This window comes from Typha angustifolia, chromosome 10 (assembly GCF_048772165.1).
Source record: "Typha angustifolia cultivar Huaian chromosome 10, ASM4877216v1, whole genome shotgun sequence".
Classification (NCBI taxonomy): domain Eukaryota; kingdom Viridiplantae; phylum Streptophyta; class Magnoliopsida; order Poales; family Typhaceae; genus Typha; species Typha angustifolia.
In genome coordinates, this window is record NC_133248.1 from 4249476 (window position 1) to 4276697 (window position 27222).

General features: G+C 36.4%; 1 protein-coding gene across 4 annotated transcripts; it reads right to left on the reverse strand.

Moving 5' to 3' along the window:
• LOC140769328 (snRNA-activating protein complex subunit) lies at nt 1-26788 on the reverse strand. Of its 4 annotated transcripts, none has more exons than XM_073110000.1 (11): nt 26601-26788; nt 26467-26516; nt 26323-26389; nt 26190-26245; nt 25412-25616; nt 22572-22660; nt 19545-19635; nt 17406-17501; nt 3331-3456; nt 2969-3229; nt 1-460 (listed from the first exon to the last, which is right to left on the reverse strand). In XM_073110000.1, exons 1-11 carry the CDS (start codon nt 26742-26744, stop codon nt 176-178), a joined length of 1470 nt encoding a protein of 489 aa, XP_072966101.1. In that variant the 5' UTR covers nt 26745-26788; the 3' UTR covers nt 1-175. The 4 variants fall into 4 exon arrangements, with proteins under 4 accessions (XP_072966101.1, XP_072966102.1, XP_072966103.1 ...); XM_073110001.1 differs by having other exon boundaries at nt 2-460; nt 26190-26242; XM_073110002.1 differs by having other exon boundaries at nt 2-460; nt 26323-26363; nt 26601-26741.
• Nucleotides 26789-27222: the final 434 nt, after the last annotated feature.

The following is a 27222-nucleotide window of genomic DNA, read 5'->3' on the forward strand; positions in this document are numbered from 1 at the left end:
TATTAATTCTCTGTTTTAGGACACAACAATTTCTTTTAAATTTGTTAGAGCTAAATTAGTAAATAAAATACCTGAAATTGCAATTTGATAATAAGAGGACCTATTTCTGCCGATTGAAAAACTTAGGGACATTTTACTCCAAATCGCCCCAAAAGGGATTAAAGACAAATACTTTCTATTCTTCGTGATAATAATCAAATACACTATGCGGATACAATAAGGAGTTATCTTCCTTGTAATGAAGGAGGAAGTAGCATTTGATGCAGAAATAACAAGGGTTCTTCGGGGCCCACACATCATCCACCGTCATCTTTGTCGCAAGATATATCTTGCAAACGGAGCATTTTCTATACCGAGGGCGGAGTTGAAAAGTGAGGAGAGGATAATCTGCCCGATTTTGTGCATCTTCAGGGTGTATTAATCTCATGTCCCTTATCACTAGCATATGCTTGCAATTTCCCTGCACCATTTTATTGCACCATGAATACCATGAGCTTGTTATGACAGAATTGAATATTCATTATTAACAAACTGTAAATAGAAACGTTAACTACTTTTTCTTAGCAAATTCAAACAAAAAGAACAAAGTTAACATAGATTGTAAAAAGAACAGTGTGATGTCATTTATAAGGTCATCTAAAATGGTGTAAACCTATTGGCGACCCAGGATTATAGGTTTAATTAAATAAATCTTCCTATCAACTGAAAATTTTGTCCTCTCAAAGGAAACTTGAAAGTCTGTCGGCCACTTGAAGTAACAAGTGGCCAATGAATTTCAAACAAGCATAAACATACAAGCGGTTCACACAGGATTACAGCCACCGTAGCAGGATAAATCAGATTAGCTTATGATGGAAATCGCAGATCACACAGGATTACAGCCATTTACCGAAGGCCAATGAATCGGACTAAGGTCTTCCCTGATATGCCTCCTTTGAAGTTTATACATTCACTCTTTTGCTACCCTCAGACTTTCCTTTTCATTAAATTATTTTGTTCAATAATTTTTATCCTACTATAAAACAAACAAAGTTTGCAGTAGTGGCATTATCAAGCAGTCAAAAGTTCTCCATAGAACTACATCACACAAGTGGTACAGGTCACAGGAGACAGTGATTGATTAGGTGGTTTCTAGCTATCAACACAAATAGAATGTGTCCCAGTGCACAAGGCTCCTGCCTATGTGGATCTGGCAAGGCATGGACCTATAATCTCTTGGATGCAAGAGATAAGCGTTAACATCACACTGAACCATACCTTCTAGTTAGAAACACAAATATAAATTCAAATGTCGAGCAAAAACAGGGAAAAAAGAGAGGATAGAAATACAAAAAAAGAAGTATTCTGATCATATTCATTGTCCATATGGAAATAAAAGAGTTCCTAATACAAAATTATTGATGACAAAATAGAGATGTGCACCATCTCAAAGTAGGGGGGATCGATAGGATACAAATACAAGAAAGCGAGGATTATTATCTCAAATAATTGATAAAAAAATATGAATTATCAATACAGGAAGTTTCATAATCATCGTTAATTGATTATTGTCTGAATCGAATATCTTCACAAAAGCATGCATGCCCAAGCAAATACCTCCAGAATCTTGCACAGTTGCACCAAGCTTTTTCCTGGGATGAAAACCTACCCCTTGCTTCATGGCCATTACTCTTTTTAAGTTTGATATCTCAACCATAAAAATCATTTTCCACGTCTGTATTGGGTTTACCTAAAATTTTGAAAATTGAAGTCTTTTCACGGACTTCAGAGTTCGGAAGAACTATGAAAATTTCCACTCACATACTTCAGACGAAAATCCTAGTTTATCAGAGCTAACTTCTCTGTTCAAAAGCATGCATGCCCAAGCATATACCCCTAGAATCTTGCACAGTAGCACCAAGTTTCTGCTTGGGATGGAAACCTACCCCTTGTTTCATGGCCATTACACTTCTCAGATCTTTCATACTAACACTTAACATTTTCTAATCCAACCTAGTTGAATACTTGAATTAAGACTTAAACACCATTATTTTCTTATTATTTGGTAATGCAGTCATAGAAACTAATCAGATTTACAATTTCAAGGAAAATTACAATTACCATATCATATGTTTATTATTAGAAAAAAATTACAAATAACGCCCTATATTGACTATATTACAAATAAAGCCATCTGTTTTCATTATTTACAAATAGGGCCCATGTTTGCTAAAAAATACCAAGTTAGACCCTACTGTTTCACAAATAGATATAATTTAACCCAACCATTATCACTAACTTATAGAGCCAAATTAAGACTCCAAAACCACATAACGGCTTGGAGACAAACCAAAACATCAACTTCCCACAAAATAAAATCAATTCAAGCCTCCAAAATACTAGTATTATATCCAAACACCAAATCCAACAAGATCAACAGATACAAAACTACCATTGTTTGATCTCAAATGTCATATTAGATGAGTAAGATAAGAGTAGTTTAGGAAATCGAAAAATATCATTTGAAATGGATGAAATAGTCTAATTTTTATTCCATTCTATCAAGTGCTTGTTAAATTAAACTTAGCTCAAGGTGTTGCTCATTATTATTTAGCAAATAGGAGGCTTTATTTATAAGTAATGAAAAGAGAGTTTTATTTATAATATAGTTAAAATGTAGGGTGTCATTTGTAATTTTCTCTTATGACTATAGTTCATGCTAAGCAGTTTGGGCATACTCTGATCGAGCCATAAACTTTATTTTCAATACCTAAGAGTACCTAAAATACCCTTTTGTTCCTCTGGTAACATTTAGAAAGTAATGGTAATTAGGTCATTTTGCAACTATGGTTAGATTAATCACAAAACTTGCAGTAAAAAGGAAGAAAATAAAGATGCAGTCTGTCTGAGTGAGAATATTACCAGTATAAAACTGTAAAAATTGAAAGAATGTGAAGTTTTACTGCACTGTTAAGAGAGAAGAATGCACCTGATGACAGTATAAATATCCAGCACCAAGTCGAAATCTCAGGTCAGAAAATTGAGTTTTATGCATCTCCGCAGCTTTAAAGTTAGGTATCTTGGATATCTCTAAATCCCCTAACAACTCCTTTTGCTTTTTCTTCAATATACCAGACATTATAACTTCCCACTTCTCTTCTGCCTCAGACTTGCAACTCTTAAGCCAGTCAAATATAGGTTTACTATAGTCAATAGCAGAAGGATTTCTCAAATCATTGCAGAAGGTATCCTGCATTGAGAAAAGAGTGACAAACAAAACGAGCATTAGTAACATTAGTAATATATCTGGAATAATCAATAATTCGAGTTGAACATAAACATAGGCTATACTTCAATGAGGAAATAACCAGAAGGATCATGTTGCCCTGCTGTCTCCATCAGTTTATCCGTCAAACAGTAAATATTGTCCCTTAGCTCCGTAAGGAGTTGGCTACCCAAAACTAGAAATTCTTGGGTCTGCATCAAAATACCACAATAATAAATATTGAGAGATGAAAAATTGGATATGGTTAACATTCAAACAAATGATATGCCATCTAGCATGTAGCAATTATCCTAATCTTACTAGCTATGCAGTTTAGAAGATACATACATCTTGAAAGTAAAAGAAAAATGAGATACTTTTATTCTGTGTTAAATCAGGAATCACTGTCTTCATTAACATTCAGTTTTAAATTTTCTCAGGATCAGAAGGACAGTTTCTACTTTCAACCTGACATATTTTCTGAAATGTAATTAAAATACTATGATGAGCTAAAGATATTAGTGTAGTGTATATTCAGGAGACTTGCTATAGTAGTAGAATTAAAAAATTCAATGAAGTGGAAGCTAGTTTTTTCAGGAATGGACTTTACTTTGTTAACTATCTGCTTCAAGCATGATGTTATGAGTCTCATGACCACATAACTCAAGATAATCAAGTTGTAGGAGGCAATTAAGAACAATGAATAAACATATCCATGATCTGGATTAGTGTCTATTTTGCCAGGCAATATTACAATTGACAAAAATGAAGAGCGAATAACAAGGATGAAGAAGATAAGTTCCAATAAGCCACAGCTCATCACATGATCCAATCCTTTCAGCAGAGTAGATAAATCAGCAAAAATTGGAAGGCTCCATGAAAAATTGATAGGTGTCATCATAACTAAACTCTGGCACATGTAATCCTGGTAAGTAGCCCCAATCTAAACCAAATGAAGACAATCGAAAAGGTTTAATTAGGCAAGGAACTTATTATCCATCATAGATGACGACTGTAATATGTAACCTAGAAGTCTCCAAAAAAGCCTTCAGATATGAAAATAGTTTAAAAAAAGGAGGAACATGATGAAGTTAACAGTCGCATTAAAGGTGTGATATGGACATCACTGATAATACGCGATGGCGTGTGTACCAGCGCAAGAGGCGTCGACAGTTGATGATCCCTCCTATAGAGATCTGGTTCTAATTTTAATTTATTTAGGGTGTTTTTTGTTTATTTTCTATGTAGGGTGTTTTTTGTTTAATTCCATTATAAGTCTATATATAGACCCGTTAGATTTTCTTTGGAGGTTAATAAAAGTTCATGTGATTTTGTTCTCCGGAGAATTTTAGTGTGAAACCATTTCTTAGGGTAGAGGCGTGAAACCCCATTCTTTTCCTTCTTATTTTCCTCTTTCATCTTTCTCCACCACGTTTTGCATCATTTTTGATATCAGAGCAAAGAATCCTAGTTTATGGACGTCCCTCTTCCCGGTTTCTACGTCACTCCACATTCATTCTTTGCATGACCAATCGCTCCACAAACACCGGAACGTCAAGAAATCCGGTGCACGACGAGCAAGAAAATTACCATCGACGAAGAACAAAGAGTGTTGTCATAGAGGAATCACCACCGCATAAGATTCCAAGTCCATCAAAAAATTAATTGTTGTTGTATTATTCAGTGATCTACTATTCCATTTTTATTTAATTTTTATAGATTGAAAAAAAAAAGAAGAAAAAAAGAGAAAACAGTGCTGAAAAAAAAAGAAAGAGAAAACAACACGTCAAAAAAAGAAGGAATTTTTAGTGTTTCAAAATTTTGAAATTTTTTATTTTTGGCTCTTAATTTCTGTTAAATCCTAACCAATTCCTTCTTTCCCTAAACTTCCTACCAAATTTCCTATTTCTTCTCAACATCCCAACAAATCCTATCTTTTCTAAACCTCTACCAAACTGTTTCTTTTTTCTCCCTCCAATATTTCCAATTTTTGAAATTTTCCCTCCCTAACTTAAAACCAACCCCTTCAAATCAGCTCCAAATCCAAACCTATTAACCACCCTGTTAGGTTTTTAGTGTTGGCAATTGTATATAAAATATTCTAAGTATTTTTATACATGTACATGAGCACTTATACAAGTCTAGGAAATATTTGGATTGAAGAATTGCAAGATCAAAGGAGAAAAGTTTTCACGTTCACACCACGTTCACACCGCTTTCACAGCGCATTCGAACACGAGCACTGGCGTTCGCACAGATAGAGACTGGTGTTTTTGAGCGCATTCAAACGCGAGCACAAGCGTTCGCACAGACAGAGAGTGCTGTTTTTGTGCGCGTTCGAACGCAGTCAATAGAACGTTTCCCCCCTGCTTTTTTCTATCTTATTCCAGCGGTATGCCACCGCACCTCGAAACTAGTAATGTCAGTGCTAGGATGATGGTTATCACGACCCGAAATAAGAATCATAATCGGCCATGCATCTCAATATGCTTAAGATACACGAAGCCTTATTAATACTCTCTACGTGTACGATGGAAAAATAAATAAATAAAATGAAGATCTACTTTATTAAATTTTAAAACTAATTGCAATAAACATAAGACAATATTAATGTTTTTGAGTCTTTAAACGAAATAAATAAAAGTTCTAATCTAAAGTATAAAATCCAAAAGAGCAGAAAAGTAAATAGGTAAATCCTAAGTGGAGGTGGAGTCCGGATACATCTCGCTCAGTCACCCCGCTGACTATTACCTGACATAGATAATAAATAAAAGAAAAAAACAAAACCATGAGCCAACAACTATAACTCAGTGAGTTGAATCCACTCGAAAACCAAATAAATTCTAAATTATATTAATACTGAATAAAATTAAACTAAAAGCAATAATATCTATAACAATATGCAATAGGCATGCTCTTTAAATATAACAATGATAACAATATAGAGAGAGTCACAACTTGTAACCTTACACGGTTTCAACATATTAATATCTTTTCAATATTTATAATGTCATATGTCTCAATGGGTCTAAACCCTATAGCATTTGATGAAGAGAACTTGGGAGCCGAAGATAGTGAGAAAGGCGGCCTTGGCTTCTTAGAAACTACAGCTTTTTTAGGCATTCTATAAAGAAAAATAGATCTCATCATTCAACACATGCCCAAAGCATACAAAAAATAACATGAAAACCAAAAAATCCTAGAAACCATGAAAGCCCTAAGTGAAATCCATCTTCCACTAAAAAAAAACAATTGTCACGTTCAATCACTCAAGGAACATCAAGATATAAACTTTATTGTGATCAAAACTCAAAAACACATGAAATCAACAAAGATCAAGAGGCTAATTTGAATAAAACAATATTCACGATCATACCTCGCAAAAAGTGATGAAAATCTTGAAGATTCGACCAAAAAACTCTAGATCCGGAGGAGAAATAGCCTTTGAAAGAGTTTGGAGTGAAAATTTTGGTAAAAAATGTGAAGATCTTGAAGATTTGGGAGAGTGGAAAGGAAGGGGTTTCAGGGTTTGAAAGGAGGAAGATGAAAACCCTAGGTTCGGATGCAATATTTAAAGAACCCCCGAGTGCGTTCGAACACACCAGTCTGTGCGTTCGAACACGCTAATCACTACGTTCGAACTCAAGAAGCCTGCATTCTAACGCTATTTTTTTTAAAAAAAAATCTAAAAAATATTTTTGGAGATGCACTTCTAAAAATTCAAAATAGATTCAAGACATAAAATATGACAATCAAATGAAATAAGTCATACAATATCAATCAAATCATCAAGAGCATATTATGATCAACTATAATGCATCACTCAAATTATAAATTAATCTTGATTGATCATAACAATATACTTATGCAAGTTGAGCATAGACAACATGAAACAATCTTCTTAAACAAACTTTCCTATTTTTTTTAAGAAGATTGTTTAAGAAGACTGTTTCATGTTGTCTACGCTCAACTTGTATATGCATATTGTTATGATCAATCAAGATTAATTTATAATTTGAGTGATACATTAGAGTTGATCATAATATACTCTTGATGATTTAATTGATCTTGTATGACTTATTTTATTTGATTGTTATATTCTGTCTTAAATCTATTTTGAATTTTTAGAAGTGCATCTCCAAAAATATTTTTTAGATTTTAAAAAATAAATAAAAAATGGCGTTCGAACGCAGGCTTCTTGAGTTCGAACGCAGTGACTGGCGCGTTTGAACGCGCAGACTGGTGCGTTCGAACGCACTCGGAGGTTCTTTAAATATTGCATCTGAACCCAGGGTTTTCATCTTTCTCCTTTCAAACCTTGAAACCCTTTCCTTTTCACTCTCCCAAATCTTCAAGATCTTCACGTTTTTCACCAAATTTTTCACTCCAAACTCTTTCAAAGGCTATTTCTCCTCCAGATCTAGAATTTTTTAGTTGAATCTTCAAGATTTTCATCACTTTTTGCAAGATATAATCGTGAATACTTTCTTATTTTTTTTATTCAAATTAGCCTCTTGATCTTGGTTGATTTCATGCGTTTTCGAGTTTTGATCACGATAGAGTTTATATATTGATGTTCCTTGAGTGATTGAACGTGACAAAATTATTTTTTTCTAGTGGAAGATGGATTTCACTTAGGACTTTCATGGTTTCTAGGATTTTTTCGCTTTCATGTTATTTTTTGTATACTTTGGGCATGTGTTGAATGATGAAATCTATTTTTCTCTATAGAATGCCTAAAAAAAGCTACACGCAAATTCCTCACTATCTTCGGCTCCCAAGTTCTCTTCATCAAATGCTACACGCAAATACAAACACAATTTTGAAACTCGTCCGATAATCTATGAAAGGCCTGTTGTTATCTTAGATTTTGCCACCTTGGGGATTGAAACGCTATTCACTAAGCGAGGATGGCTGTCAGTGTGTAGGATGGATGGGACAGCGTATGTGGAGGTTGTCCGAGAGTTTTACACTAATGCCACTATTTTGGAACGGTGTATACAGTCCACAATCCGAGGTGTATCCGTGTACTTGGACGCTGACGTCATCCGTGCAGAATTCCAACTTCCAAATGGCGAGTTCGAGTATCCCTCTTCTGAGCCTCTTCCTGCTGTTCAAAATTATGTTGGTGATGTCTTAATACAAAGGGAAGAGTGGATAGATAACATGATGCCACATGCGAAAGTGACATCTGTGGCTCGCATGTTACATCTTATCTGTTTATATAACATCACTCCGAAGACTCGGCATTTCAGTATCAGTCCAGGAATTTCGATTGATTTGTTTACTATTATATATGATTTCATTGTGACAGCTCTATAAAAGGAAGCCCCTCGTGAAGGTTTGCCGTTTGGAATTTTCATCACCAAACTGTGCACGTAGAGTGGTGTGAGAGTGGACACTACAGAAGCATCAGTTACTGCCCAGAAACCATTGGATCGGATCACAATTAAGAGTCAAGCTCATGATCCACCATCTCCTTACAAGTCAACCTCCTCTTCCACCGTTGAACATCAATCACACCGAGAACTCTCTTCTGATGACAGCTCTAACGATGACTCATATCACCCTGAGGGAGAGTTTCCGCATTTCACTGAACGGTTTGATCATCTTAGCACTCAAGTGCAGGACTTACAGTTGGTCGTGCATGACTTACGGGCTGAGCAAGCTCATCAGGGGACAGTGCTCGACTCGATGTTGTCAATCCTCCATCGTCAGTTTCCTCCTAGTTCTTAGCCTTTGGTAATTTGTGTCAAAAAGGGGGAGAGTTAGTTTAGAAGAGATCGTGTGTTTAGGAAGGAGTAAGGAGTGAGTTTATAGTTAGTTTAGATTTTAGAAGAGATAGTGTGTTTAAGGGGAGTAAGGAGTGAGTTTAGGAGTTTAGGGGGGAGTACATTGTATGTTAATTTGCTTAGTGACTTGACTTGCATTATTATATTTGCTTGATGACTTGATTTGCATTATTGTGTTTGAATTGGTGACATGACTTACATTACTGTGTTTGAATTGTTTAGTGACTTTCATTATTGTTTAGTGAATGTATGATCTTATACTTCAAGTTATTTTCATTTAATCTTGGATTAGTATGTTTTTTATTTACAGGGATTGAAGTGTTAAAACTTTTAGACTTGTTGAATGCTCATTTAGGATTCTTTGTAACTATTGTAAACTAGATGTTTTGTCACAAATTGCTAAAGGGATATTATTAGGTTTTTAGTGTCGGCAATTGTGTACAAAATATTCTAAATGTTTTTATATATGTACATGAGCATTTATACAAGTCTAGGAAGTATTTGGATTAAAAAATTGCAAGATCAAAGGAGAAAAGTTTTCGCGTTCACACCACGTTCACAGCGCGTTCGAACGCGAGCATAGGTGTTCGCATAGTCAGAGAGTACTGTTTTTGCATGCGTTCAAACGCAGTCAAGGACCGTTCGAACACACCCTGTTACGTTCACAGCGCGTTCACACATGTAGAGGAGTGTTCTTGCCCGTTCGAACGCAACTTGTGAAAATCAAGCCGCTGCGTTCGAACGCACTTGGGCTCGTTCGAACGCACCTGAGATTAAATCAGATCGTTCAAACACACCCAAGCCGCGTTCGAACGCACCTACGTAGTTTGCAATTTTTAAACTTTCGTGAGTTTGGATAAAACTTGGATTTGGCTCTATCTTGGATATATATAAAAGCATTGTGATGCCCTAACTCTAGGATGGTTGGTGAAGCAATTTGAAGGAGAATTCTTGAGGCTACATCGTTTCTTCAACCAACAAGGTCCGACTCTTCTACAAGGTTTACCACTTTCGTCTTAAGGGCTATTTAGACAAAAAATCAATCTAGAGGGCTACTGAGGTTGGATATCAATCACAAGAAGCGATGAATCGTGAATTTTAGTGAGCAAGACTAAGAGGAACAAAGTCGTGGGGATCGACGGGTTGTTTTGTGAGTCAGTCTTGTAACTGCCATTATTTTAGTGATTGGTTTTAATCCGAGTTTGGATCCGTGGTTTTTTTTCATTTGAATTTTTCCACGTTAAAATCTTGGCGTTCATCTCTGCTTTCGCTTTTTAGTATTTATTCTGATTTTTACTTAAGCAAACAAGTGATATCATTACCTAGGGTTTAGATACATACGTGTGTCTAGGTGTTCTTTCACACCCAACCCAAATTCACTCACACCCATTAACCCAAACACTTCCAACTCAACCCAATCCCATTAAACCCATTAAACCCATCAAACCTGAACTCAAAACCTATTAATCCAAAACCTAAAACCTGTTAGACTAAATCCTCAACCCGTTAGTCACCATCATCCCAACCCGTTAACCATCTTCATCCCCAACCTCCCCCTCACCTCACACCGAGCCCTAGCCAATTTCCCGTTGCTGCTGCTCCGATGCCACCCCGGTTCAGCCCAGCCCCAACGATGCCATCCGACACCGTCACTCCACCCAACGACGCCGCCCTGGTTCTGCCTCGCCCCGACGACACCACTCGACACCATCGCCCCACCCAACGACGCCGCCTCGACGCCATTGCTCCACGACGATACTGCATCGGCCCGTTCACTCCACCCGACAACGGTGAGGCCGCATCGACGCCTCCCACCGACAACGCCGCTATCAAGGCTTCTCGACAGCGACGCCCACCTTCTCCACCTCCGACGACTACATTCTTCACCGACGACGCCGTCACTTTTGACGCCTACAGCCATCACTCACGACGCCGACGCCCGTGCCTTGATCTCCCGTGCCTCATTCCCCGTCGTAGCTGACTGCAACCATCACCGTCGGACTATCTGATCTATCAAGGGTGAAAAGAAAATAATTAAATTTCAATTCTTTTTTTTTCAGATGGTCAGGTACATGCTCTTTTCATCGTATTAAATATTTTTGGGCCATTCCTTTCTAGTATCATCTCTAAACTTTTATCAGTTCCTGCTGTCCATATATAGTAAGGAAGAGATTATATAGAAATCTTATATGCTTTAATCCTGATATTAAGAGCTGAACTTTGCCGAATAGAATATTAGTATTATGTTAATTTCTGGAAAGAAATTTAAAGGGTTTGGCATTTATTAAATGTGATTTTTGTTTAAAAACCATTAAATCTTGACATTAGTCTTTGAATCTCCTGAATAAAAAATGTAAATTCAATTAAGTACTCATTTTTAAGATTTTCTTGACTGCATAGCATATCATCTCATATCATTTAGATCAAAACATTTGTATTTGGATTAAATTTAAGAGACGTCTGCATTCCATTAGGTTAGAACACTATTTAATTTTGTTTAAATTAGCAAGCATAAAATAAAAAAAATAAAGCAATACCTAACTCATTCATTACATATTAGTATATGCCAACACGTAAAGGTAATACTCATCTCCTCAGTGATTTTAGTGAGTCCAGCGGTAGCAGTATGGATCCCAAACTTATTAAAAAGCTCGACGATATTATAGAACAACTAGGTACCTTAGCTCAACAAGTCAGAGATACTTAGGATACTTTACTTGGGTATTAACGGGTGACCGATCAACGACTATATAGGGTAGAAAGACCCCGTGAGCACACCGCTCCTCAAAATAATCACCGCCTTGACCTTGAACGTGGTAAATCTCCCACTCCTTTACCTCGTCAACACTTTCAAAGAAATGAACAAGATTCTGATGAACGGTATCTCCGAAGCATTAAAATTGATGCTCCGATGTTTGATGGTCGTCTAGATCCACAGTACTTTTTGGACTAGATCAAAGACATGGACCGTTACTTTAAATAGTATGATATGTCGAAAATCCGCAAGGTCAGGTTTGCTGCCATGAAATTGACTAGGAAAGCAAATCAATACTGGACCAACGTTGAGACTCTTCGTGAGATTAGAGGTGAGCTTTCAATTGAAATTTGGGTTGACATGAAAAATGAGCTAAAACGTAAATATCTCCCACCTTTTTATCACCCTAAACTTCTAGATGGATAGAACCAACTTACCCAAGGGAGTAAGTCAACTAAGGATTACATTGCGGCTTTTGATGAATTGCTTGTTCGGTGTAGCGTGATTGAATCAGAAACCCCTATGCAAATCTTGTCCAGATTTAGGGTTGGCCTGCGCGAAGAATTGAGAAGTGAACTTTTTGCCCGTAATATTGATACTTTGGAAAAGGCCTACAGCTTAGTTCAAGACTTAGAGAAGTCTAGACCTAACCACATCTCAAGAAATTACGAAACAAGACCTCAAATTCATAAATCCTCTACAAGTCCTCATCAAGCTAAATTTACCAATCAATCTTTTGACCGATCTACCCCTAGCCCTTCACAATCCAAGGTAGAATACAAGGGTAAGAGCGTCAAGAAAGACTTTCTAAGGTTAATCATCGGGTCAAATGCTATAAGTGTCAAGGCTATGGATATGTTGCTGCCAATTATGCGAGCCCGTATAAAATAAGTTTAATTGAGGAACCCTTCGAAGAAGACTCTAAACAAGACTTTGATGGATATGTTCACCATATAGACGGTGAAGAAGGAGATTTGAAGATGAAGAGGAAGAAAATACCCTAGGATGCCTGAGGCACATAGACTCCACAAGGTTCCATGTTGTTAGATGTGCCCTCTCTCAACCTAAAGTCAATGATGATTGGAAGCGTAGCTCCATTTTCCACACGTTCAAGAAAATTGGAGGTAAAAATTGTAAAGTAATTGTGGATAGTGGGAGCTGTATAAATGCTATGTCCTCTATTATTTCAAAAGTAAACCTGAGAGCAGTTTCTCATCCTAATCCTTACAAGGTTTCGTAGATTAATTCAACCACACTGGAGATAAAAGAGCGTTGTTTGATTCCAATTGAATTCACGACTTATAAGGATAAAATCTGGTGTAATGTATTGACCATGAATGTGGGTCAAATTATCCTTGGATTGGAAGGCCTTGGCTATTTGATAATGATGTGCATATTTATGGTCGTTCAAATATCTACATGTTTGAACACGAGGATAAGATCAAAATTCTTCAATCGCAGCCTAGAAGTGGTAAGATGGAAAAGAAGTATGATCCCATCCACTCGAATAGTAAAGTCAACTTGATTAGTGCGAGAAGCATTGAATGCGAGATAAGTAAAGGAACTCCTATTCTGATTCTTGCTGCTCAAGAAATTTTGAACGAGCCTAGTAAATCGATTCCTTTTGAAGCCACTGCTGTGATTGAGGAATTCTCGGATGTCTTTTCGAAGGATCTCCCGGATGAATTGCCACCAATGAGAGCTATTCAATATGTTATCGATTTCGTCCCGGGTGCATCTCTTCCTAACTTGCCTCATTACAGACTTAACCCAACCGAACATGCTGAACTCAAACGGCAAGTTGACGAGTTATTGAGAAAAGGCTTTTTAAAGAAAAGCCTAAGTTCTTGCACAGTTCCCGCATTGTTAACGCCAAAGAAAGATAGAACCTAGCGCATGTGTGTCGACCACCGTGCTATTAATCAAATAACGATAAAATACCGTTTTTCCATTCCTCATTTGGATGACATGCTGGACATAATGACAGAGGCCACGATCTTCTCAAAGATAGATTTAAAAAGTGACTATCACCAAATTCGTATACGCCCTGGCGATGAATGGAAGATTGCGTTTAAAATAAAAGATGGGTTATATGAATGGACGTTTATACCTTTTGGCTTGACTAATGTTCTGAGTACTTTCATAAGAGTGATGACTCAAATATTCCGACCTTTTATGGGACAATTTTTAGTCGTATACTTTGATGACATCCTTATCTATAGTCGATCTTGGGAGCAACATATAGATCATCTTCATCAAGTCTGCGTTGTCTTGAAGAGAGAGCAATTGTATGCAAACCCTAAGAAATGTACCTTTCTGACAAATAAAATTATTTTCTTGGGTTTCATGGTTTCATCAAAGCTATTAATGAATGGCCTAAACCCCGTACCTTAAGAGACGTGAGAAGTTTTCATGGGCTCGCTACCTTCTATCATCGGTTCATCAAGAGATTTAGTACCATTATGGCTCCGATAACAGAATGCCTCAAGAAAGGTGAATTTGAGTGGTCAGCAAGTGCCACTAAATCTTTCACTGAAATCAAAAAAAAAATGGTGGAAGCCCCTGTCATGCGACTCCCCAATTTTACTAAAGTTTTAAGGTCACTTGTGACACTTCTAGAGTTGGTATAGGAGGAATCCTGAGCCAAGAAGGTCATCTGATTGCCAACTTTAGTGAAAAGCTGAATGAAACTAGATAACGGTATACCACTTATGATAAAGAATTTTATGCTATGGTTCAATCTCTTCGTCATTGGAGATATTATTTGCTTCCTCAAGAATTCGTAATCTTCTCTGATCATGAAGCTCTTCGCTACCTTAACTCCTAGAAAAAACTTAACGCTAGACACGACAGGTGGGTTGAATTTCTCCAGGACTATATGTACACCTTGCGACACAAGTCTGGAGCAAACAACAAAGCGGCTGATGCACTGAGTCGTCGCATGATTCTTCTTTCAAGGATGAATGTAGAAGTAGTAGGGTTTGATAAAATCAAAACTGATTATGAATCATGTCCGGATTTTCATGAAATTTACAATTTATTAAGCGATGGAGCGACTCAAGAAATAGATGATTTCATCTTGCAGGATGGCTATCTATTGAAGTCTCGAAAGTTATACATTCCCAACACCTCGTTAAGGGAATTTTTAATTTGGGAATTGCATGCTGGGGGTTTAGCTAGACATTTTGGGCATGTGAAAACTATTGAAGCTACGAAACATCAATTTTTCTGGCCAAGCTTAAAAAGAGATGTTATGAGACTTGTTAGTTGATGTCATGCATGTCAACTCGCTAAGCAGCGAAAGCAAAATATAGGATTGTACACGCCTTTACCTGTTCCTAATTGTCCTTGGCAAGATGTTAGTATGGACTTCGTACTTGGACTTCCAAAGACCATCCGAAAGCATGATTCCGTTCTTGTGGTGATGGATCGATTTTCAAAGATGGCCTACTTTATATCTTCTTCTCGAACTTTTGACGCCTTTGGAGTTACTAAAATCTATTTTGATGAAATCGTTAAGCTGCACAGGCTACTAAAAACTATTGTATCAGATAGGGATGTGAAATTCACTAGCTATTTTTGAAAAACCCTATGGCATAAGATGGAAACCAAGCTTCAGTATTCAACTGCTTTTCACCCACAAACTGACGGGCAAACTGAAATAGTCAATAGGAGCTTAGGTAACCTACTGAGAACTCTTGTCGACGAGAATCTAAGACACTAGGATAAAAAACTGCCAACTGCTGAATTTACATATAATAATTCTGTTAATAGATCAATAGGTCTGAGTCCAACTGAGGTAGTATATAGTTACAAACCTAGACAACCTATAGATCCCATTCCTATGTCCCATTATCATAGGTTGTCTGAGTCTGCATCTACATTCGCATCACATATTCATGACTTACATAAAAAAATCAATAACATAATTGCTCAAAATAATACTAATTATAAAATTCAAGCTGATCTAAGGAGATTCAAAGAATTTAATGTTGGAGACTTTGTGATGGTCCGGATACGTCCGAAACAGTTCCCACCTGGAACTGTCAAAAAGTTGCATGCACGAAGTGCCGGACCTTTTAAAATTCTCAAGAAAATTAATGATAATGCTTATGTTTTAGATCTCCCCAGTGATTTCGGTATTAGTTCTACTTTTAATATTAAGGATCTAGTAGCTTATAAAGGTCCAAATTTTACCCCAGATAACCCATTAAATACTGAGCCTACCAATGAGCCTGTTTATGAAAGACCCTCATTACCTCCACTTCCCAATATTCTACCTAACACAGCTGACGAAATTGATAAAATTTTAGATGATGAAATTATTTTAACTAGAGAAGGTGGATTCCAACGGTATCTAGTACGTTGAAAAGGACGACCTACATCTGATAACACGTGGCTTGATCGTCACAATTTGGAGGTGCATCACCCTGATACCTTAAAGCAGTATGATAACAGTAGAGCAGCACACTCGACGGAGTTGACTTCTCTCCCACCAGAGAATGATACAGACATCATTGATAGGACGCGATGGCATGTGTACCAGCATTGGAGGCGCCGATAGTTGATGATCCCTCCTATAGGGATCTGGTTCTGATTTTAATTTATTTAGAGTATCTTTTGTTTATTTCCTATATAGGGCGTTTTTTGCTTAATTCTATTGTAGGTTTATATATAGACCCATTATATTTTCTTTGGAGGTTAATGAAAGTTTATGTGATTTTGTTCTCTGGAGAATTTTGGTGTGAAACCATTTCTTAGGGTGGTGTGAAACTCCATTCCTTCCCTTCTTATTTTCCTTTTTCATCTTTCTCCACCATGTTTTGCATCAAAGTGGTTTTGTCCTGTGCATAAGGCACACTCATATGTCTGTCACAAGTTTCCCAAGTATAGACAACTGACATTTTCATGTAAGTTGATGATTTGTTGACTCTTGATAGTTGATAACTATATGCAACTAATAGAAGATTGCAAGAAATGTTTTGTGTTCAAACTTTGGTGTGAATACATGGGAGTCAAAATGTGATACTTGGCATCAATACCGTTAGACATGACCAGAGCATCATTAACTAAGTTCAATTATATTGAGAAGATTCTCATCAAGTATAGTTAATGGCATTATTCCCAAAAGCAGCTGATCTGGCCACCATGGCGGCAGCATGAAAGTTTCACTTTCTTACTGTCATGCTATTATTGTGGCGGTGGGCAATGGCAGATAGGCACATGACAGCCACCATGGCAGCAATTGTTCTAACTACTAAAAAGCATTCGCCAGAACCTTCATGGGACTGCCATGAAAGTTTTCCTTTCTCACCGCCACGCTATTGTAGTGGTGGTGGATAATGATGGATAGCCACATGGCAGGCACAATGGGGACCCCAAGGCAGAGTATGGCGGCTGCCACAAACAATCCTAGCCTACTATAGCACATTCAAGTATGAGTGCGATCATACTCATGCTACTGATCTACTTACACTACTCAACAAGAAAGTGATAATCCACTGGATCTCCCTATCTACTTACAGCATGACAAAACACCTTGAACATAGACTGGAGAAAAGAAAAACAATCCTGCAAATGCATTTCTTGTAAACTCAAGATACTCCTTCAATACCTTTACTGAATTGTTATTCCTGTGATAAATTTCCACACACAGGATAACTTCAGGGCAGTACAGTGGTTTGTGTTCTTGTGATTTCCGAGGCTTTCCCTAGAGAAACAAGAAACAAAATATGCATGAGGCAGAAAATCCTTTGAAAACACCAAACACGTTGCTCTATTTAGACAACAATACAGAGAATATAACTACAATGTTCCTTATTCAAATTATTCGATCCTCCAACAGTTACTTATCAAATGCCATATTTTTATCTTCCAAACCGAAACACTCAAAGAAAATAAAAGGAAAAGTTGATATACCATTAAAAAGTTAAAAGTTGCAAGATGCTAAAAAAGGCAAGACGTCTCAACATTGTACAGAAGCACAAAGACAATGAGAAATAGAATGCAAGAAGATACTAAAGACCTAAATATCAGCAGTGCCTGACTATACGAATTGCTACAATACTGAAACCCAAACAGAAATTTTTCTGGTCTCAGCAGTGATTGAGTAACCCTCTCAAAACAAGGTCAAGGACCTTAACTATCATCTTGGTTGGCTCTATGCGGCATTTCAAAGTCCACAATTAGATGAACACTTTGCTTAGTACTCATTTAAGTATTAATATATGGATTGAGGACTGACTTTGCCATCAAAGAGTCCATGTGATTTTGATTTCCCAAAAAGTGATGAATCATAATAAAAGGACCTAACTCTAAAGCATGCCTTCGCTGATCTTTTCTATAAGCTGATTATCAAAAATAAAATTTGAACACAATTTAATAGTAGGTCCTGTACAAAAGAGATGGCAACCAGCTAGGCTTAGAAGACAAGGTCCATGAACTTCTGGAAATTTAACTAGAAAAGAAATCATAGATAGATGCTATTTAGTTATAAATTTCTCCAAAGCTTCAAATTATCAGATAGGTCATAATTTGCAAGTACAGCTATGCAACATATAAGACAAAGCTAATTCATCTTATTATCATAGGATTATAATCCAGAGTGTCTCCATCTAAAGACAGAAGGAAAAATTATGGAAATTAGATTTTCATTTAATTTTATTTTCAGACGTATTTTTATTTAGGAAAATTTTGATTTGATTTTAGAGTGTCAAATTTAGTTAAAACTCCTAAAAATTTTACAATTTTGATTGTTAGTTTGTTTTAAGTAAAGTTTGTTAAGGTTTGATTACTTTTTAAGTTAAAAGAGTCCAACTTAGTTATATATTAGTTTAGGGAAGATCTGAATAAGATCAATTTATGAGCTGATGTAATCTCATCATCTCCATATCTCCATATATATTCTCTCTTTTGTGGTGGATTTCACGCTTCGTTTGTCTCCCATAATCTATGTAAGTTTGATTTTTTTTCCCCACGATTTGGTGGGTTATTTTCTATATTTCCTATCTATCTAGTCATGCTAGTACAAAAATGGTACTTGGAGATAAATAAATAAATTTACAGAGACCCTATCTTTTCTCTAGCGGGTGGATCTAGGTATCTCCTTATTTGTTCCGTATCGGCATGTTTCTTCAACCCTAGGCCACATTAGAAAACAAAGGAACTCAACACTATGTTTTTAAGCTTTTGTTATTTTATACAATGTGCATTAAAACTTGTAATCACTTTCATGTCAATAGGATGAGGAAACATTTCTTATCTTGGACATAATTAACATTAATTTGACACCAAACTAACCCAGATAATGTGAATGTTCCTAATGATGGACATTGAAAACATAAAATTCTAGGCCAATTAACAAGCACCATAAAACTAGCTACGTCACACAATAACTTAACACCTATTTTCTCCAATTACTTCTAGGTTAACCTACAAAGAATTTTCTTATTAAACAAAAGTATGTGATATTTAGCTCATTGTTTATTTTAAGTCCAACTCTTTGACTAAACTGAAATAGCTCTCCTCAGAAAATTTAATGACCCCAATTTGAATTTGACAGGAAATGTAAGAAGTGATGAGCACCTGGATCCTTCTACATGTAGTTATTATGATGTAATTAGGTAATTGAATAGACAAGTTGTAAAAGTAATCACAAGCAAAGCATGTGCGAATATATGATATAACCAACTGGTGACTTTATTCAAAAAGAATTTGTGCATAGTATTAAGAACTATAAGCTTCCAATTCAAACCTTCAATGGAGATGTTATAAACCTAAGGGATCTCATCTTTTCAATTTTCTCAGAGCTTGTAATTGTGCCTTCAAGAGATTTGGAATTGCCACTGGAACAAAATAAGATATAGATTTGTAAGACGACAAAACATTTCAAGATTCAAATAATATCCATCTAACAATTCTACCCTATTCTCTGGCAGTAGCATGGCATACAGATATGATAATCATTTTCAGTTAACCGCTATCATGCTTAGATCGTAAATCAGCTTTAAAGGCAGTACAAGACCTAGAGATTACAAATTGAGTATGAACAAGTGTGAATACTAAAAAGGAAGAATATTGGGGAACAAGCTGAATAGCAGTAAGTCATGGTATGTCAGTTATCATGCAGAAAATAATCTTCCCCATTAAGGCATTAATAAATGTATTAGGAATCACTGCTTAAAAGGCAGACTAGCATCTGCATAGGTGGTTGCAGTGGATAAGTCGCCTAACATATGCATTTGCAGCCCTAGTAAGTTGTCTGACTGCATATCGGCACATACACAAATGCTCCATATGACCCCATATGCACAAACCCTCAAGAAGCATACACCATATACAGACCTCATAAGTGCATCACTCACCAGTCTCTAGTCCCTTTTAATTATTTAATTATTGCAATATGCCTGGTTATGCTTCTTCATTAAGTTTTTCGGTGATTATTATGTTGTTGGTGATAGTTGTCATTTATCAAGCTATAGTTCAAGGTTCTATAAGGCTGTAGAGTATGTGCGGGCAAGCGATAATGTAGCACCTAGGAACTAGGCAGGTGCAACCAAAATTCAAGAAAGTTAAGAATAAACCAACAAAAGAAATAATAGTTAAAGAAGTTCAAATTGATACGTATAATCTAAAGAATATACTAATGCGTTGTTGTTAAGAACTGTAAGCTATTAGAATCAAGGTTCTAAGCATAGTTCTTAGTTTCTGCTGGGGTATTGGCCATCACTTGATCTGTATCGAACAGGATTGGCTGTTTCGGCCGATCCCGTCCAAAACTGGCGGGAACAAGCGGGATCCGACCCGAACCCCACCCCTCCACTTGCTCTCTCTCTCTCTCTTTTCTTTCTTTCTTTTTTCTCTCTTTTTCTCTTCTTTCTCACTTCTTCTACTAGTGACCGAGTAGATCTCCGACAACCTCGACCTCTAGCGACATTCTCCGACGAAGATCCAACAACCTTGACCTCCAGCGACCTCGGATGAGTCTTTTTATTATTTTTTTTCAAGTTTTAATTTCTCTCATTCCCTCTCTTTTTCTCTTCCTGTACTGAGTAGATCCGACGACCTCTATTGTTGCTACTACGGTGAAACAACAGCACTAGATGCTGAGAACCCGACAGAGAGAGAAGAGGGAAAGAAGTAAAGAAAAAATAGGAACTATGTCTACGTGAGTAATCTTTGAGTAAGTTTGAATTTTGAGAGGAGGGAGGGGGAAGAAAGAGCTTGATATTCATCAAAATTTTAAATTTTAAGTAAATTAATACATTTTTTAAGGTTTTAGGCTCCATACATAAGTTTTCTTTTCCTCTCATTTTTTCTAAATTTTTAGAAATTTATCTATATTTTTTAATAATATTTAAAAATTTACGTAATTAAAATATAAACTAATCTAATATGAGCTGTCGATACGACCAATACGTATCATTTTTCCGGATGGCCGATACCGATCCCGATCTCGATACTGGAAACCTTGGTTCTAAGTATCGATTTTGGGATCGCTTAAAGAAACAATGCATATTGCCCGTATCAATCTTCCATTTCAGACGATTCAGATCGAGGATAGGCCAAATCAGCCAATCCATTTCGGCAATAAGGATAAGGGTCCACTAATATTTCAATTCATGATTAGAATCCACTAATTCATCAACATGTAAATAATTTTGAATATAAAAGTCAAATTAACATACTAACAAATGATACGAGATCCTCTGGCAGGTCACCTATGCGGAACCTAGTTATATTCTAAGGCGGAAGCCTAGGTGTTAAGGCAAAAGTTTTTTAAAACAATGCTATAGCTGTCGTATAAACATGTGCTGGAGCATTACTTGGGTTGTCGTATAGTTATAAACTATAATTCCATTTTCTCCAAGATCTAATGATTTATCAATTTTATACTAATAAAAAGATTTAATGAAATATGTATTTCAAATTATTTAGTATCTTTATATTTGTATTGACTAAATATCAGCTAAATGTGCTTCCACAACCCCATTGTGCAATCAATTTTCAAAACATTGTTAAGGACAGAAGGAAAGATTTGTTTACTGGAAAACAACACAGCAGACAGCATAAACAAAAAACAAAAACAAAAAAAACAGCCCCCATTGTTCATGGTTATCACAAGGGCATCCTAGTCCATGAGGTATGCCAATTTAAGATCTGGGTAGGGCAGCCTTACCGGTTACCATTAATAAAGAGGTTGTTTCATGACATAGAAAACGCTACTAGGGTGTATAGTTGTAAACATACTGGCACATTAAAGGTCATCCTAATACATAAACATGGTTTAAAAATGTGGAAAATAAGCATGAGTTTCTTCTAACTTAAATTTTAGATAGATCTAAACTAACTGAATGTAAATTTTAGATAGATCTAAACTAACTGAATTTTCAAAACCGACAATAATTGAAGATTAGGTAATGGCCAATAATTAATGAAAGACTATAAACTACTTTCATATCAACTTTAATTGCAAAAGCAACCTTGTTAACCTCTGACAACCTTCCTCTATATAAGGTCAACAGTACAGTCTTTAGACAATTTAGATTCAAGAATAGCTCCGCAAGAATTGAACCTAAAGGCTGAACTGAAAATTTTACTCAAACTAGGAAAATCGAAGAGCAGTAGTGCATTTTTGACGCATTGGACCATTGACTTAATGAAGTTCTATTATAAGATCTCAAAATTGAATTTTGTACTCCTACATTGTTGTGTACTTATTCAACATCAACTGCATGCACAAATGGAGAATCTCAAAATGCATAAAACAAAGTAAGCCTACCAGAATGAATGCAGTCTAGCAGCTAATTTGTCTTCATCTTGTTTTTGCTTCACTGCTGCAAGTTGCTTTACTTTTGCAAAATAATTACCCTGATCAGAGGAATAAAATAAGAAATAAGAACACTCATGATATCAACAAAAATAATAGGAAGATGACATAAAATGCATATCACCCTGTAAATTAACTGATAAAATCAACTTATGCTAGAAGGATGGGCAAATCAAAGAGGAAAGCGCAGATAAGATCATTCATAAATGTTCAGTTTACTCCACAAACCAGCATAGTTCCTAAAACTCAAAACAGCGAATTATAAACACAAGCATGAGCATTAATCAAGTCTCTAAGGAATAAAATAAGAAATAAGAACACTCATGATATCAACAAAAATAATAGGAAGATGACATAAAATGCATATCAAGACCCTGTAAATTAACTGATAAAATCAACTTATGCTAGAAGGATGGGCAAATCAAAGAGGAAAGCGCAGATAAGATCATTCATAAATGTTCAGTTTACTCCACAAACCAGCATAGTTCCTAAAACTCAAAACAGCGAATTATAAACACAAGCATGAGCATTAATCAAGTCTCTGATATGGGGTCTTATCTACGGGGGTAGACAAGCCGAGCCTGAGTGAGCCGACTCTAGTTCAAACTCAGCTCAGAATTAATCTCAAGCCTAGCTTGAGATTTAGGCTCGGCTCAGCTTAAATCGAGCCGAGCCAAACCGAGCCCAAGCCTAAAACTAAATATTTTCAAACTAGACTAAATCAAACTTATTATTCAAGCCGAGCCAGAATAAGCCAAAACTGCCAATGCCTTAAAATGAGCCAAAAACTATTCAAGCTGAGCTAAGAACCATTTAAAAATATATAATATTAAAAAATATTATATTTGAGCAAAGTCTAGTAAATAATATATTCCGTCTTAGCCTTGGCTCAAAATTCAAATTGATCCCAAACACAGAGCTTAGGCTCTAACTCAATTTAAACCGACCGGAGCCAAGCTTGAGCTTCAGCCAAGTTGAGACAGAGCCGAGCCCGAGTCGCTTGCGATTTTGACACTCCTAGACTTATCTTCAAATTTCAAACAAATCTTAGTTCCTCATTCAATAACATACTAATCTTTCTATCCTCTTGCCAGCACTTTTTAGGCTTTCTTTCCTTCCTCTTTCCAACCTTCAAGATGTTGGGACCTTCAATATAAGTACCAAAACAGTTCCTAAGTTTCAAAATCCATGCTTCCACTATGTTAAACAAATTCTAAAGTTTCCATAAACCTTCAGAAGTTCATGAATACCTTATTGCTTAATACACATACAGAAGAAGGTGATATACTATCATCTCTACACTCAACAGAACAGGTCTTCCAAGTAAACTCCTTCACATTAATTCTGTGGATGTTATATAGTGTTGCCTAGTGCATAATACCTCACTGATACGTTTTATGATTCTAACAGTTTTCTTTCTCTTCCCTCTTTTCTTTTGATGCAGGACGAGATGCAAATGTCTCTAGTAATAAGCTGATTATAGTGCAGGTCAAACAAGTAAACTAACCATATGGGTAATATACATGAGAAAAGGAAGAAGCTGCAAAACATACTCGTGTTTCAAAGAGATATAATGACAAATTGACAATATGAAATCGTAGTAGTCAACCTAGTTATTGAGGAAAAATCATAAGGTGAGGCAGCAAAATTAATCAACCACCAATAATATATATGTCGCTAATTCATTTATCCAAGAAAATAATAACCACTATCAGTTATTAATCCCTTTCAGTATGTTACGCTTAGGTGGAAAGACACTCTATAGAACATGTTTAAGTATGATCTGCATGTGAGGAAGCTCAAAAAGGTCATGTTAATTCTTATGAATTAGGACTCCAAACAAAATTGTGTCAAAGATTATGAAGTTGAAACAAGGTTGTGCTAGGGGATAATCAAGTTTCGCTAGGGAATTAATTAAATGTTCTTAATAATGAAGGTGAAGCCCTGAAGATTTAGATACAAGTAACAATAAATCAAATAATTGAACTCTAACAAGAAGAACAGCATGATAAACAATCATGTAACTGTGCAATACAACCAACAGTAGAAACCCGGTTGTTACCAGTAAGAATAAGATAACTGACAGATAAGAAAAATGATGTCATATTACTGACAGCACAAATGAAAAGGAAAATAAGAGAAAAAAGCATCAAGAAACAACATAAAAGAATAACTAACAGAAAGTATTTGAAAGAAGACAGGATTAAGACTTGAGGCAGTGCATAAAAAGAGTCTCTTGGTAACATGAGATAAAAGGGAGCTAAATGGCAAGAATCCAATTTTGACTACCACCAAATTGATATTTCTTTCAGATATTAATTGAGTTAACAATCCTGTAGTTATTATGGTCCTTTGCAGAGAACTTTGTAAGAGAAATTTCTATAGAAACATCATTCCCAATTTCTTGCCTAATAAAATAATCCATGAATGTTTCCAGTTGCTATGAACTTCTGATGTTTATCCTTGTCTTATGCTACCAACTGTTTATCTTTCCTACCAAAGACTGAAATAATGATGTGAACTTATGTTCTCCATATCACGCTATAAACATTAAGAAGGAAGGCTAAAAGTTGTCATGACAGTTGACAAGTGGCGACATCTATGAATTGTATTGTATCCTAGTGGAGTAGTGGTTGATAAGTACCAAAGGAAAAGTTGTCCCTTTATTTACTTCTCAATGCTATCATGAGGATTTGACAACTGCTTGATTACCAAAACAAGAGTACATCTTCTGGAAAAAGAACTAAAGGAAAATCAGATTTTTTAAGCATGGCAGAAATAAATTAACGTACTTCCAGTTCAGCAGCTCGACTATCTCTATCAAAGCATCTTCCTCTTTTTCTTCCTTTTTGTAGTTTAGGCTTTTTCCTTGAGGAATCACATCTCACAATGGGAGGACCCTCTTCAGATATCTGAGATCCTAAATTGCTGATTTGGAGTGCTGAGTCTGATGAACAAACAAGTTCATTCCCTGAGATGCAAGAGTTATTGTCTTGTCTGCATATATCAAATAGAAAGAATGAATTTTAGACCTCACACGTTAAAGAAGAAAGGAACAAAAAGATAAGAACACTCCCTTAAAAGTTAAAACAGAAGAGCCATAAAAATGAGTGTACATCCACATAAATAGTAAAAGGAAATTGCACAAAAGTTTAAAGATGTTCTCAAAGAGATCTTAAAGCCTGATATGTAGGATGTAACCAAACTACACTATCATCAGGAAATTAGGGTGTGTGTCGCTTTGTATCCGTGCACCCAGGGAGCTTGTTTGTCCAGTGTACCCATTAACATATTGATGTACATTTCACCTCGATGATACAATTCTCAATTGATAAGCATGAAAACATTGTTTCCCATGCCAGACAGAGTCGATTATAAAGCATAAACTCTCATAAATATTGTCTTTTTCATTACAACCAGGAATGAACAGAGATTTCACCTCCGAATTATCATTAACAATATTAAGCAAGTAAAACCACTATTCGGAATAATCCACCTACATTGACCTAAAGCTAATTTCACCAATAAAACACTGGACTACTTCAAATATAAAAGAAGAAATTCATTTACCTTCCATCAGAACAATCCATGACCTTTATCTGATCATCATCATCATCAACATCCTGCTACAGACAATGACCTGTGTCAAAAATTAGTTCATCTCCCTAAAGAACCAAACCCTCAAATAGAGGAAGAAAATTACATCAAAGTTCTCCCGAAGCGCTCGTTCCACCAGTTCCTCCTCTGTAAACACGTTAAGTTCGTCAACCCTAAGCAATTCCGACCAAAAAGCACGTCAAGATTCAATAGCTTAATATATACACCCGATTAAAGCGAGAAAACGTACGAGAGCTCCTCATCGAAATCTCCCAACGAGCCCAGATCAGCTTCTAAGCCCTGCTCAAAGGAGAAGAAGGAAACATAAAAAGATCACTTTGGAAAGATGAAAGAAGATGGTATAGATGCGCTAAAGAGGGATACCTGGACATCTTGGAGGACGGAGGCTTTGAAATCGGCGACGGAAGTGAGGGGGCTGACGAGGTCGGGGACGTAGATGGGACCGCCGAGGGCAAAGGGAACGCGGCTGCCTTGGTCCTGGAATCGGAATTCCTCCGCTTCCTTCATTGCAAGCTCGCCGAGTTCAGGGCTTTCGAGCTTTAATAGGAAGCCTTTTGAACCGCGGTGTGTCATGGGATGCAGGGGTAATTAAGCCTCAAAAATAGGTAATTTTCACTTTCACCCCTCATCTTTTTTACATTTAGAACTTGACCCCCTACCCAAAATTATCAAATTGGCCTTTCATCGGTTCACAGAGATCATTTTGGTCAATGACGAGGTCAGTTAGACGGACTTATGGAAACACCTAACGACGAATCAATGAAAGGCCAATTTGATAATTTTGAGTAGGGGTTCAAGTTCTAAAGGAAAAAAAGATAAGTGGTGAAAGTGAGAATTACCTATTTTTGAGGCTTAATTAACCCTGCATCCCATTAGTAAATACACACCGCAGTTCAAAAGGCTTCCTATTAAAGCTGGCCTTGAACTCGATGAGCTTGATAACGGAGGAAGTAGAGGAATTTTGATTCCAGGACCAAGGACCCTT

Coding starts and splice junctions, on each gene's coding strand:
- LOC140769328 (XM_073110000.1), bottom strand. CDS start 26,744: ATGAAGGAAGCGGAGGAATTCCGATTCCAGGACCAAGGCAGCCGCGTT. Junction 26,390..26,466: donor GATTTCGATGAGGAGCTCTC/GTACGTTTTCTC, acceptor GGAATTGCTTAG/GGTTGACGAACTTAACGTGT. Junction 19,636..22,571: donor GCTAGACTGCATTCATTCTG/GTAGGCTTACTT, acceptor ATTTTGTTCCAG/TGGCAATTCCAAATCTCTTG.